Source organism: Chrysemys picta, chromosome 6, assembly GCF_011386835.1.
Source record: "Chrysemys picta bellii isolate R12L10 chromosome 6, ASM1138683v2, whole genome shotgun sequence".
NCBI lineage: Eukaryota > Metazoa > Chordata > Testudines > Emydidae > Chrysemys > Chrysemys picta.
Genome location: NC_088796.1, coordinates 102,890,956 through 102,906,143, shown reverse-complemented (window position 1 = coordinate 102,906,143; position 15,188 = coordinate 102,890,956). Strand labels below are relative to the sequence as shown.

At 37.7% G+C, this 15,188-nt stretch overlaps 1 protein-coding gene across 7 annotated transcripts in view; it reads left to right on the top strand.

Annotated features, from left to right (window-relative positions):
- Positions 1–15,188, top strand: part of DENND4C (DENN domain containing 4C) — a 108,949-nt gene that overhangs the window by 54,481 nt on the left and 39,280 nt on the right. For all 7 annotated transcript variants that reach the window (XM_005297682.4, XM_065549458.1, XM_005297681.4 and 4 more), the window contains exons 7-13: positions 1,739–1,805; positions 2,458–2,516; positions 4,003–4,147; positions 5,627–5,802; positions 10,930–11,030; positions 12,941–13,159; positions 14,271–14,416. In XM_005297682.4, coding sequence (XP_005297739.1) covers positions 1,739–1,805; positions 2,458–2,516; positions 4,003–4,147; positions 5,627–5,802; positions 10,930–11,030; positions 12,941–13,159; positions 14,271–14,416 — 913 coding nt within the window. The remainder of the gene's footprint in view (positions 1–1,738; positions 1,806–2,457; positions 2,517–4,002; positions 4,148–5,626; positions 5,803–10,929; positions 11,031–12,940; positions 13,160–14,270; positions 14,417–15,188) is intronic.

The window sequence follows — 15,188 nt, the reverse complement described above, 5'->3', positions numbered from 1 at the left end:
GGATGGGCTATTATGTTTTTTTAAGGCTGGGCTAATAACTAACGCATCTCTCCTTTTAAGACACGTGTTAGAGTAACTTTGCTGTACAATTACAGCCTAAAAATGCTTGAAACATAAACTGTAGCTTAAACCATCATTTCTATCTGTTAAGGTATGGTGTACACTGCTAAAATGGTAATTGAATTAGTAATGTAGCTAGATTCAAATACCACCTACAATATTAAAAGTAGCGATTTAAGATTTTGTATCTTTGAAAACTATAAGCTGTTGGAGCTTTTAGTTCTGTGTTGTGTAATAATGTCTCAGAAGATATAAACAAAAATAAGTGCAGATGACCTTAAGTTGATAGTTCTCAGTTCCCTGGGGATTTTTCCAAAGATGGGTTTTTACAGTGGCTTGAGATCAGAGAATATCATACTGTATCAGTCTTCTCAGTAATCTCCTGACCTAACCAAAACCAATGAAAAGATCTCAGATGACTTAATTTTAATTGAGAATAGAGTATTACTGACTATTAGCCATGAAGTTAGTTTGGATTAAACGTAGGATCAACGTCCATCGAGATTAGTTAATGACACTGACAACCCCTTCCCACTCCACACCCCAAAATTCATCTCAAACTAGGCTGTGAGGGAGGTGAGAATAACTTTACCAGTGTTCCACTTATTTAAATAAAATATTGGGGAAGCTACATTAATCAATGAAATATAGAGCTTTTGACTTCTAGACTGCCAGTTCGAATCCAGCCCAGGGTCTGTAATGACCAAGTGTTACCACTGTTTTACAGCTATTAACCATACTACAGTGTTTGATAAGAGTGGGATGGTCTGTGTCCAGTTCCTAGTGGACAAGTGTCAAAATAATTAAACTGCCACAGTTAGTGCTAATTGACCCCCTTGTTGGCTGCATGTCATAGGGATGAGTGAAATGTTAAAAACTTTGATCAGGGAGAAGCCAAGAATTTGGCAAGGAAACACTCTCCCTCTTGGAAGTCACACCTATGAAAGGTTGAGGCACATAGGTGTGAAGCATGACAAAACTCTCTGTTCTAAGTGAGCTAGCAGGCAATGAGAAATGCCCTGCTGTCATTAGAGTATGGATAGAATAAAGAGATGGTAGTGGTCCATTTTTCATAATTTTTTTTGAGGGGGTGGGAGGTTGTGTTTGGAGGGACAATGCCATGTCATTTAATCACCAGATTAAATGTACCTGTTTGCAAATAGTGTGCAGTATACTCTTTTTACCTCTGCTTAGTGTTGTTTATTTGGAAAAATATTCACTGCAATAAAAAACCCCAATAAAACCTACATTTGCCATAGGTTCTAAACATACACAACCTGAGCATGTGGTATTTAATAATCAGAATGCATTTTGTAGGCATGGTAAGTGGGTTTTTAACACATTTATTTTTAAAATGGCATCTTAACTTTGAATTTTAAAATGTGTACCTTTCATCTGTTGTCTCATATGCTGAATAATTGATGCTTGACACAATATTATAGTTAAATGCAGTTTCCTCTTGCTGTAGGACACTTGAGGAATCTCTTCCCTGTTGTCCTACAGCAGTTAAGTGTGTAAGTGACTTCGCAAACCTTCCTCTGGACTGCTTTAAAGGAGTTAGAGAGGAAAAAAAAAGAAAATATGTAAAAGCAAACCCGATGAAAGGCTGTCTGCTATACTTAAAACTGAATTTGCTGAATTGAAAACTGATATTTATTTATTTAAATATTCTTTTCAGGCACATATCCCATTTCATGCACAATATACCTTTCCCTTCACCTCAAAGACCAAGAATCCTTGTACAGGTAACCAAAATATCTACTACTTTTTCTGGTTATAAAGGTGGGGTTGCCCTTCTCCCAGGCACTGAAAGTGTGGGTTCTTCCTTTGGGCTTCTGTCCTCAGCCTTAGACCTACTCTTTACACAAGGAGCCAAATGCTCCTCTCTTACAGCTCTGTAAATTTGGAGTAGAGCACTTGAAAGTCCAGGGGAGCTCTTACAGATTTACAATCATGAAACTGGCAGTAGAATGTTCTTCTGGTTCCTCAAATTTCCATTACTTACCTCTTTATTTTGTAGGCATCCTTTACTGTACCATATTTCTTCTTTCTACTGTACCCACCCACCCGGAAGTCTCTTAGATGAGCCACCCCTCTTGAAGTATCTGTAGTGCCACTCTGTTAATCACCAGGCAGTGGTTGAATGTTCAGTGCTATGTCACAGACTGCTCCTTGTAACTTCTGTGAGTTGTCTCAGTGATTACTCTGGGTCTTCTGTTCACTGGGTCAAGAAGTTTCAAGGGTTATCTCTGATAATATCTCTCTGCATAGCATTGTGACATTCTGCCTTTAGTGTGGTTGCTGTGCCATCAGAATATTCTGTCGTAAACTTTGATTGGAATATTGTACTGTCTTGAGTTGCCACATAAATCCATTTAATGTTTTCACCTTTTTCAGCTTTCTGCCCATGATGCATTAATATTGTCTCAACCAGTTTCTACACCCTTGCCACTCAGGTAACACTAACAATGTTTAAATTCTATACGGCTTATTGATGAGGGTTTTTTTTTTTTTTTTTAAATGGGTCGGGGATGGAAGCATGAGAGAAAGTAAAACTTTACCATAATATAATTTAAATCTCAGATAATTTTAAAAGATCAAATATATGTATACCGCATATTTATAATGCAGTTTGTGTGGAAAAGTAGTGTCCAAACCCCATCACATATGAGGGAGTAATAAGGCTTGAATACTTACTATATATGAACAGCAGATGATTGCTTGCTGGCTCAGTATAGGATCTCTTTTGAGCAGATTGCTAGCTCAGAGTGATTATTTTTTTAAATAGTTGATATTTTGGTAACTGAGTTACATGTCATGATCTCCGTATTTTGCTTTTGCAACAGAGACTATTTGTTGTTTTACATCCTTTTCCCACCCTTCTAATCCATGGGGGAAAGTACAATGCTGATGGCCACAATCAAGTAGTGTGTATACACGTGCAAGCACATTGGAAGGAGTCTACATATGTATTTGTATAGTCATAGAGGCTGGCATGTTCTCTGCAAAAGCAGTCTGAAGCCTTCTCTTTTCTGGAGCCCTGTACACACAGTTTAAATTTGTAGTATACATATTTATATTTACAAATTTCCTTTTTAGTTTTAACACTTCAATCAACCTTTGTTCAGACTGGAAAACAAATATTTTCTCTGGAAACTTTTGTTTTTATATTGTACCTCCTATGCTGGAGGATCCCAAAGAGTTATTTGCAAATGACAAGTGTCGAGCACCTTTGGAATGTATCCACCTCAATAGTGGAGAATAGCAGCCAGTCAGCAAACTGCACAGTGGCGTGGTGCATAAAGGGAGACTCTCCCTCCAGGACAGGAGAGTAAACCCCACCTCTTTTGTATGAAGTGTCAAGAATCTTTAATGTCCACACATCACGCACGCAAACTAAACTGCATGGAATTAAACTTGTATCTATCTCAGAAATATGAAGGATTGAGTTGACCCAGCTGCAATAAGAACCTGTGATGTTAGACCCCTGGAATGAATGGGTATAGTTTTTTGATGAACTGATTGAATTATTCCATCCTAAATAGTGATGCCAGATATCTGCATAGCTGGAACATTCACTAGCCAAACAGGCCTTCCTTTCATAATGCCTATTTTATTTCATAGCAAGTTCGGCTGATGGCTGCTCATGCACGTAACAGGAAACTCATAAACATAACAAAGAACAATTTACTGAAGCTATTTTAAAGAGGTTCCCTTGGATTTAGTTTCTGTTTGCAATAGTGAAAATCCCGTATTGAGGTGGTGGTTATTGACTAGCTATTTATAATGACATGAATTGAAGCCAACAACTCCTCTCAGCCAGTCATAGTTCCCAGTAAATGCCCAGCGTTTTGATTGCTGTTGCTGTAGCAATTATTATATGTTTAGCTGTATGTTGAACACTACTGTTTGGATCCAAGTAATCTTCTCTTCTCTTCCTAGTGGAGCAAACTTCAGTACTTTGCTGATGAATCTTGGACCAGAAAACTGTGCTACTTTGTTACTCTTTGTATTGCTAGAAGGCAAGATCCTGCTGCACTCTCTGAGACCAGCTGTACTGACTGGAGTAGCTGAAGCTGTAGTCGCTGTAAGTACAGGATGTTCTGTACACTAGTGAACGAATGTAGTCATTGCTGACTCCACAGTGTAATTTTTCATTATGATTTCACTCTTTTTCATCACCTTCTAGAGTTGACCCCAAACCCCCTCCTTTTGGCTTGAAAATGCTCATGCCTAGTCTCAGCCAAACTGTGACAAAAATCTTTTTGTGTTACTGTGTTTATATTAAATGCCACTGTTCTTTGTTTTATTTAAGTTGCTGACTCTTTGCAGTCCTTGACAATTGCTTCTGGGGTATTTAATGGTTGATGCTTTCCAAGGTAATGGAATGCTGACTTCTTGAGAAGTCAGAGACCACAAATAACAGGTCAGAGGTCCTAGAGAAGGGTCCGTGTGTCCTTAAGGAGCGGTACCACAGGAAATCTTTGGACACAAGGAAGGTACCTGGGAGTTGGGACTTAACTCTTACAAACTCTCTAGAGATCTGTACGTCCAAATTCAAATGCCTCAGGAGACACTGGAGATGTACTTTTGAACCAGATGTCTGTCTCTATGCCAATAATAATGGTCTCTTTGTGGGTTAAATTAATGGAAAGTGTGTGGTTTTTAAAAAAAAAAAAAACCACTTGAGTTATTAGAATGACACAAACATTTGCATAAACTCACATGGCTCAATCAACTCTTGTTGAAATAAATAGTCCCTTTTCTGAACCAAAATTAATTGCAAGAAACTTCAGCCTAAAACTTGAGAAGAAACCTTCTACTCTGAACCTCTCTTTAGCTTTACAGTTCTCTTGACTCCTATACTTATCATGAACATCATCTCTCTCTTTGGTGGGGGAATAGCAAAGTTTGAAGCTCAGATCTTCTTTGGTTTCTGAAATCTTTTGTTAATGCCATATTGTTCACACTTCAGTGCAGCTATATTTTTCCTCTGGGGGGGGGGGGGATGTCTAATCAACATTTTTTTTTTTAACTTTTAGTAAAATGTTTGCAGATTAGGTTAAATCAGGTTAACAATATATTTTTCAAGTGCATTTTCACTTCCAGTGCAAAGCAAATTAAATGTGGACGTATCAGGTGAGGATATTGCAAGCACAGTTGGTGAAGGAACTATAGCAGAAATCAATGAAATTCCTGCTTCCTCAATGAATTTTTCTGATGCCTTCAGGAGTGGCTAATATATTTAATATTTGACTGTAAATTAATGTGTGATTGCCCTAAATAGCTGTTTTACAGCAGTGGCATTTTGTGAATGTCCATTATGATTAGGTCTCAGTTTTAATGGTTATAACTATTAGAATTGCTATAGTTTGTTGTGCAGCCCTTTAAAAAGTGCACTGAAGAACCTGTGAGGCAACCTTGACAGTGGCTTGAATTGGTGACTGTAACACAGCTCTTAGTAGTTTTGTTTGTTACCTGTATTCACCAACTTCACTTGTTTTTTATTGTACGATATCTGTGTTGTCCTGTTTAATACATGGGTTTAATTTCATTTTTCCTTCAGATGATATTTCCATTTCAGTGGCAGTGTCCATACATCCCCCTGTGTCCTTTGTCTCTGGCAGCAGTGCTCAGTGCTCCTGTTCCATTTATAGTTGGAGTTGATTCACGATACTTTGATCTGTATGATCCGCCACAGGATGTTGTTTGCGTTGACTTAGACACAAACATGGTATACCTGTAAGTTTTTTGATTTAAACTTCTACTGATTTTTATATAGAGATCCAGAAATCCCTAAAGTAACCAATAAGCAGATATGTGTACAGGGGTTCTCAAACTTTTTTGTACTGGTGACCCCTTTCACATAGCAAGCCTCTGAGTGCAACCTCCCCTTACATTAAAGTGTTTTTAATTGATATTTAACACCATTATAAATGCTGGAGGCAAAGCGGGGTTTGGGATGGAGGCTGACTGCTTGCGACCCCCCATGTAATAGCCTCGCGACCCCTTGAAGGGTCCTGACCCCCAGTTTGAGAACCCCTGGTATAGAAGAATGTTCCATCAGCCTTTCTCTCTCTGCTGCTGTTAATGCTTCATAGCAAACCAAAATGTACCAAATCGGCGTCTTGGGCTAAATTCAGAAGTGTGATGCAAGTGGTGGTGTAAATCTGAGTGTGTAAGTGTTGCTGTATCATAATGTGAGGAGGGTGGAATTGTAGGACAGAAAAATCAAGCGATCAGAGGGTGTAAGCTAAACTATGGGAGGGGCTTGCATCTTATACCATCCTGTTGGTTGCTTTCCTTGCTGCAATCTCACCCTTGCACCACCATTTACACCATCTCTGAATTTGGTCTGCATGAGTGAAATACAATTCCAGATGTGTCCCATGAGCATACAGATGTTCAGTTTAATGTAAAACTATCAGCTGAAATAGAAATGTATTTAAAATGCTGATGTCCACTTTTCAGGTCCTTTGTCAAGCATGAATTCAGTCTTCTAAGTCATTAGGGAAGCTTTAGTTCCTTTAGCTGGATGAGAGTTATAATGACATGAAGCATATATTGTGTGGAGAAAAATACCTTCCATTAAAACTTAGACCCTTAGGTTGCATTTCTAACCCTGTTGAATTTAGTATATAATAAGATGGCAAACGGGTCTGTGGAAAACAGATGTGTGAGGCCAGACATGCTCTAGAGAAGAATTTTTCTGGTACTACAAAATTCAAACTCTTGAATGCTCACTAGTCCAAACCACAATTCTTTTCAAAACCACATTTTATGTACCAAGAATTACATTCAAACCATAATTCTGAAGTGGCAGGAAAATATCTGATAATGCTGCTCTTAATTTGCCTTTGGCAATATTAATGATGTAAATATTTCAATTGAAACTATATTGCGTTCTATTGCTTCTACATGCAATGCAGTACAAACTTGATTTCTGGTTAACTTCCATTGTTATTTCAAATACTGCACTGTATAGACAAATTAGGGGAGGAATGACTGAAGTACATGTTGGACTAGCTGAATGACCGTATAAGCCTTTTTCTTGCTGTAATAAAGAACTCCCATTAATCTAATAATCATACGCTCTTCTGAAAATGCTAACCTACTAGTGTTAAGTGACCCCTATCCATATTGTAACTGAATGAGTAGAGTGTTTCTATCTTCAGTTTGTTTATTTTGTGCATCTCAACATTTTGCATATAGTCAGTTTTATTGTTTCCACTGTATAGTTAGTTAAGTTTCCTTCTTTGTCTGTCACCCAGCAACAATAGAGAATTTTAAGAAAGTAATTATGAAACCACAAATCTCAGAGGGATTCTGGCAGCTGTGGTACCAAAAAAAATCCTTTTTCTTTTTTTTTTAACTTTTTTTTTAAGATGGCTAGATTTCATGTTAACTGTGTCCTTTTAATGTTATAAACTCTGTATAAGGTATACTATGCTTCATTAACTGTTACTGTTTTTGTGTTTTCCTTATTGTGAATGAGTTAACTAAAAGTAATTGCCTCCTTTATGCAGTTATCTGTGCAATTCCCCCTCTCAAAGAAAAGTTGACCTTTCTTTCTTCAACGTATTTATTAAAATGATTTAAACTTAATCATTAATGTAAAAATAAGATGTTGATTAATTTAGACTTAATCAGTTAGTGAATTGTCTCATGCATTTTAGGATTATTCCAGGCTAGTGGAAACAACAATCTTGAATGATGATGTTGGCTGTAATTGCAAACTGTACATGTTTTCTTTTTTTCTGTAGAAATACATTTTGTGAGGTGCCATGTCAAATTTTTAACTCTAATCAGATTTTCACGCTTAAACATTTGAGTTACAATTAGTCAGTGGGTTTGACTCAGTTTGAACATTTTCTTCTTTTTCTTCATGTCAAGAGGACAGTTCCTGTGATATTTATTGAAAAAAGAAGTGTTTCCTTTCAACTACTGCAAGACTCACTGTCCCTGTGGTAGTATCAAAGGAAATACTGCAGAACAATGCTGCTTGTGTATTTTTTTTTAAAATGGAAATATTGCAGAATTTGTTCTTAGCAGTCCATTTAGGAGATTGTACTATGGAAGGAATGGTGGCTAGGAAGAGGAAAATAATAGAATTGAAAGCTTTTTTCTTCAATGTAACAATAGCTTAGTATTTGGTTTTGGGGTATTTTTGTTTAAAAACACTGCTAGTGGAGACTTAAGTATTCAGTCATGGAGATGTGATTCTCCAGTGAGTAGTGGTGCGGTATTAAGTAGAGATAGATGAATTGCAAAAGGTTCAGTTCAAATAAGCAGCTGAAAGTTCAAATGATATAAAACTTATTTGGACTAGTTACTGGGTTGGAAATCTTCTAGGAACTAGACTTGTTGTGAGACTCCCAGTAGTTTCTGGCACTAACTTGGTTAAAACCTGGTGGTGAAGAACAGTGGCAAAATGCAATGTTTAAAAAGCCTCTCAAACTTAAAAAACAGAAACAACAACAAATCTTTTGGTTAAGGCAAGGGACTGGGACTCAGGAGACCTGGTTTCCCTGCCCAGCTCACAGGGCCGGCTCCAGGCACCAGCTTACCAAGCAGGTGCTTGGGGCGGCCACTTCGGAGAGGGGCGGTACGTCCAGCTCTTCGGCGGCAATTCGGCGGACAGTCCCTCACTCCTGCTCGGAGCGAAGGACCTCCCACCGAATTGCCACTGCAGATCGCGATCGCGGCTTTTTTTTTTTTTCTTTTTTGTTTGGCTGCTTGGGGCGGCCAAAACCCTGGAGCCAGCCCTGCCAGCTCAGTCACATAGGTCTATGTTTTCAAGACTATCATCTAAAATTATTTGCTTATTTTGGCCATTTTACTGATAGCAACTATAGCCTGGTTTTCAGAGGTGCTGAATACCTGGATCTCCCACTGAAGTAGATTGGAGCTGTTGGTAGCTTCACCTCTGGAAATACATATCCTCCTTGTCTTTCCTCACCTGCATAATGGGGCTATTTCTTTATCTCAGCAACATGTTCATGCAGAATCCATGTCAGTGAAGTACTTTGCATGGAAGACTGTGTAGAAGCATGAAGTGTTATAAATGAATGTTATTGCTGGCTTTTATTTTATTCACGCTCCATTCCTTTTTCCATGGGGAGATGCATTTTATTAAATATAACAGTGCTGCTATAGTGAAGCTAATTTTGAAAGACCTTTACAGCTGAATAGAAAGGATAATAATTTTCAGAAAGGCTGTGTTTTCTAGTACAACAGTGTCAACTAGTCATTGACAAGTGTCTTTTGAAAGCATTTAGTACTAGTAGCTCCGTTATCATTGACTGATGAAGCATTATTTACTGCCAGCAAATGTTGAATGGCTTTCATTCATCCAACATTCTCTTTAGTGCCTATTCTTTGTTGCTTTAAGACTATATCGGCAAAAGTAACAATGACAATCTTTTTGAGGGAGATTGTTAGAAAAAGAAGAGTTTGGGATTTAAAAAAAAAAAAGTCTTCCTTTTTGTTTTATTTGTTGAACTGGAGAAACAGTACAGCCAATGTTGCTATAGAGAGATCAGGGAGAGAAAGTGGGAGGAGAGTTTCCTGAGCACACGACTGCAAGCTAGGGATCAGAGTTCTAATCTTGGTTCTGACTTGCTGTATAGTTTGACAGCTGTCGCTTAAATCCTCTGCCTCAGTTTCCTCATGAGTAAAATGGGAGTGATCTTGCAAAGACTCCTGTGAGGCTGGGCTCATTATTTGTAAAACACTTTGAGAATGAAGAGACCTGTATAGTTGCTACGTTTATAATTTCTGCAGGCAGTTTTATCTCTAGTAAAATCTTGTATCCCCCCCCAAAATAAGAATGTAATCAGCTATACTAATAGTGATCCAACAATAGGTGAGTAATCCTATTACTGATGCAAAGCAAAAACCGAGTATGCCTGTATCAGCCAAGCTAGTAATAAATGACTGACTAGTCCTGTGCCAGCAATATCGGCTACATTCCCTGCTACAATAACTTCCCTCTCTCCTTGCATTCCAGAAGGGAGGCACATGCATGCCTACAGTTCTCAGCATTCACCCCCCACCCTCTCCGTTTATTTCTTCTCTGCTAAACAAGGACTTGCATTGTAGCCACTGTCTTTCTAACCAAGGAAGAACCTCCCTTTACGCCAGTTAACTGCATTGCTTAATCAACGACATGGGTTCCGAAGTGTGTGCTGAATCCTTAGCCTTCCCAGTTCCTGCTGGCCTATTATTGAGACTGGAAATAGACATTGAATCAATGTCTGTGGTACATGTGACAGTGCAGCATATGACCATAAAGATACCAGGCAGGACCCCAATACTATTGTCATTTTTACATGCCTTTTAATACTAACTACTCTGATCCTAAGTGCTATGCTTACCCTCTTCTGCCATGCATCAAGCCTATATTTTATATTTATACTACAGCTATTGGATACAAAATGGAATAGGAATAGGTAGCTCAGTAAGTGAGATGAATTGTATGTTTTCATGTCAGTCGAATGCAGATGAGCCTGATTAAATTATTTTCTTCAATGAGATAAAAGCAGCCACTTTGAGATTTATTAAAGCACCGATTTAAATGTCTAAACCAAATCTAAACAAAAGTTCTGGTTTCAGGTTAATCTGGGATCAGATCCAAACTCAGTTTAGACTGCTATATTATTTGGAGGAAACAAAATAGTTTTCAGTTCTCTGTCCTTTCTACTGTGTGTTTTATTTCTACACAGAAATAAAACTGATGAAAAGGCATCTCTCCAATGCTATTTCCTTGTTTTGGTATTGAGCCATCTTGAAAGTGAAGTAACAAAAAACATTAAGTTTTCACACACTTACTATTCTTTTTTATTTTGCATGCATTGTTTCACTGTTTAGATCGGATGATAAGAAGAGCATGAACTGGAAACAGCTTCCTAAGAAGCCATGCAAAAGTCTACTCAGCACCTTAAGGAAATTGCATCCACAGCTGGCGTTGGGTAAAGCATGGGGATGGGAAAGAAAGCTGCCCCATGCAAGGGAATTACAATAATTTTCACAGAACATTTATTTTGCTGGTACAAACCAGCAACTCTTACATTTATTGCCATGGTTCTTAGTTGTTAAGGCCATCCCTTTAAGTACATGGCATGAAATTTTTGCACTTTTACTTTGCTGTCATTCTGAACTTTAAACCATACGACGATTCTTTCCAGTTCTGAACATAGATGGGGCTGTCAAAAGAGAGTTATGTTTCAAACACAGTTCAAACAAAGCTTCCACTGAACCATATTTTGGAAATGAATCTGTTACGTTCATGTTAGACCATTACTCTAAACAATTGCCAAGATAACTGAAAAAATACTAAGGGTATGAGGGCAATAAGTTTTTAACAGTATTTACATAGTCTGCTGAAAATGTGAGTATAAAAGTCAATAAGTAGCTTAAACTCTGACCAAATATTGGTAAAGAAATTATGCGTTTTGTTCAGTGAATAATTTCTTATTTTGGCTTGGCCCTGTCCAAACCAACTGTTTGACAGGAGCGACATTCAAACTATTTTCAGACACTGCTGCCTTTGGAGTATAGATAGGACCTTTCAATATAAAGTTTTAAGTTGGTTTAATAATACACACCTTACACTGAACTGAGGAGGTGGTGCTGGCTCCTGTGTCACAAATATATAAAGACTGTAAAATGAAGGAAACCTTCAAACAGAAATAATATGCTGTGATTTAAGGAATTAAATGACTTTCTGCCTTTCCCTCTATTTTTAATAAGCTTTCAGTGAAAGCCTTGTGCATAATCTGCCCTTGTTTTGAGTTCTCTCAGCAGGATCTATTAAGAGTCAGAAGTTACAATTAACACAAAACTGATAGTCTCAGTTCCAAATTTCATTGGAGCAGAGGCAATGGAGAACATCAAATTGGGTTAATGCTTTTATTCTTTTTCACTACACATATTAAGTTAACACTGCTAAGGGAAAACTCATAAAGATAGCATAGAAATGGATTTCTCTTGTGGGTGTAGGAAAAAACAGTCTGCATAACTCAGTTTTAGAAGACTGAAGCCCCTTCATAACACTACAATTAGTAAACTACAATTGTAGTAGTATTAAAACAAAACTCATACAAAAATGTCTTGATATTCTAGTTTTTTCTCTTAAATTTCACAGAAATCTTATAAATGAACTGAGATAGAGATGATATTGATATTACAGGGTTGAAGCAAGGCCATCTGCTGAGTGACAAAAAAAAAGTAGCAATATAGCATACTGGGGGTAAATTTTTAGCACCTCTCATCTACTTGTGCTTTCACAAAATTCTGAGAACACATGCATGTGCCCATTCATTACAAGTGTAAACACTGCATGCCACCTGGCTGTTTCTAACACTTTACTGCACAGAGATGTTAGAATTTTTAATATGTGCAGGCACTTCTATGTGCATATGCAATTTTTCAGTACATAATAGGGAAGCCAGGTGGTGAGGTGAGGTGAAAACTTGAATTTTAATGTTGATTGTGTACTGATCCATTGCAAAATGATAATGTTCAGTTTAGGCAGTGACAGGTGGTGTAATGGATCCCACTTTAATTATCTAATATCCAAGCAGGACTGGCTGGCTTGCGGAAAAGAGATCGCTTGTGTGCTTGTAGCCTTTTTAATCTGGCCCAGATGATGATAGGGAATGGAAATAGGTGCCATTTAATGGTTCTTCAGTGGCCCACATGAAATAAGTTAGTAGTCTCAGGATTAGCAGAGAATCTTAGTTTCTTGTATTGTCATTCTGACAACTTTCAGGAATGCTAAGTATAAAAGGAAAGAAAAATCTGTCTTGGGTGTTTCTAGGATAGTCTGTTTTAATGTCATCCATAATAAAGCTCAGTTTCCCTTTGCTCTTGTTTCTAGTTCACAGAAAGACCCAAGAAGGCTCTGCAGTGGAGATGACGCCTATAGAGGCAGATTTCTCCTGGCAGAAGAAGATGACAGAACTTGAGATGGAGATCCAAGAGGCTTTTCTACGCTTCATGGCTTCTATTTTAAAGGGGTACAGAACATTCCTCAAGCCAATTACCCAGGCACCTTCAAATAAAACTACTGCTGCTGATTCCTTGTTTGACCTTCAAGGTGAGGCTGTTCTGGATCACATCGAGGCAGGGTTGGTGCTGTGGTGATTATTATATTAATGCCCACAGACCCAGTGATGGTCAGGGTGTCATTATTCTAGGTGCTGTCCAAATGCATTGGTGGACGTGGCCTGTGCTCTGAAAAGCGTAATTGCAGTTTAATTGCATGTCTCGCATTAACATCACATCTGAGAGCAGAATCTTGCCCTTTGAAGTTATTTTGAATCTTTTAAATGTTGCAATTTGATTAAAATACAAGTAAAACTGGTCAATAATAAATAGCATCTATGTGTTGTAACGTGGCCATTCTGCTAATGTAACTGCAGGTCTTGCCATTGAAGGTCTGACAAAATCATTTCACAATAATGTGACATTATCTCTGGTGTCCACATTTCTTTAAAGCGGCTCTTGGGATTATAGAAACTTTGCAACTTGTATTGAGAATAAATGCTCTTAGAAGCCAAGCCTTAGTGGCCTGATAACAAAGAGAACAAGCTAAAATATTCTTAATTCTACACAGGGTAAGAATAGAAAACTTTGAGGGGGGACAACATTAAGAATGCAAGAAACCAATAGGGAATAGAATAGAAACCAGCTGACTCCCTTCAATTCATTCTGGTTGTGTAGACTTTTCAGATAGGCTGCTGTTTTGACAGAGTTGAGAAAAGTTCTTAGTGGAGATAGTTAAAGGGACACTCTATTTGTGAAAAAAGGTTTCAAAAATACCTTCCAATCCTACATCTGCCCCTGAGAACCCATACATTTTTGCGACTTTTTACAGTCACTTTTTCTTATGTTTTTGTGTGTATTTTTTTTCTGTCTCCTTTCTTGCTGTGTGAAAGAAGTACACAAGCCCAGGAAACTAATTACACGGGGAAATGGTATAAGTGACTATCCACCATGTACTGCCTAATGCAAAGTAAACAATCTTTAATTAAAAAAAAAAAAAAAAAGGCAAAGCAACTCTTTGAAACTTAAGTAATTTTAGGTGTTCGTATAACGATTGACAGGTGAAACTCTTGCAGACAAATGTGACTTTGTTGTTTTGTTTGTTTCTTTTGAGGGTTCATCTTAAAACTAGTATTTATTTTTTCTAAATTTTTTTTAACCAGGATTTTTAAAAAGTAGAGACCGTGCCTACACAAAGTTCTACATACTTCTAACCAAAACACAGATATTTAGCCGCTTCATAGAAGAGTGCAGTTTTGTGAGTGACAAGGATACCAGCTTGGCATTTTTTGATGACTGCATAGAAAAGGTGAAAAATTGTATTTCATTCTTTTTTTTTCTTTTTTTTTCTTTTTTTTTAAGTATTTATGTGTTGCTGTTAATTGTGCCTTCATGTCTGTGGCTTTTAGTCATAGAGGTGGAGCAGCAGCAGCTGTTGTTGTGAGATAATGAAGTTTGCTGCGGTTATCTTTCGGAGTCATTTTCCCCTTCATCTTATTGCATTTTCATCTTATTTTTGTTTAGTGTAGGAAACTTGCAGTGGGCTCCCATAACTTCTCCAATTAAAGGTTACACAGTGTGATGTTTCATGAAAAGAAAAACTGAGACTGCTCTGAGTATGTGGCATGCCATCTCCACCCTGCTCCTCTCATATCTCCATCAAGTGCATTCTAAATATTCACCTAAGTCAATCTCTAATCCCTAACCATCCACTCCACTTGTCATGCTTCACCCCCAGATTTTCATTTAGCTGTGATTAGAATGTAAACACCGTTACGTATTTATACGGTGCCAAACACAACTGCTCAAACTTTTTTTCATTTTTGCATCTGTTACTCCCAACACCTTACTTTTTTAATGTGTATTGTCTGTGTAGATGATCTTGATGGGGCAGGGACCTTTCTGTCTTGTTTGTAAATGCAACTGGTGCTATATAGATGGTTTTAGAATAATTCCCAAGTCCCACCCATGTTCAAAATGTAATCCGTTCACAGGGTGTAATTCCAGTCCAAATTGGCAGTGATTTGGTATATCTTAATCTGTAAAAGGCCAAGTGAATAATTTACAAATAAATTAGATGA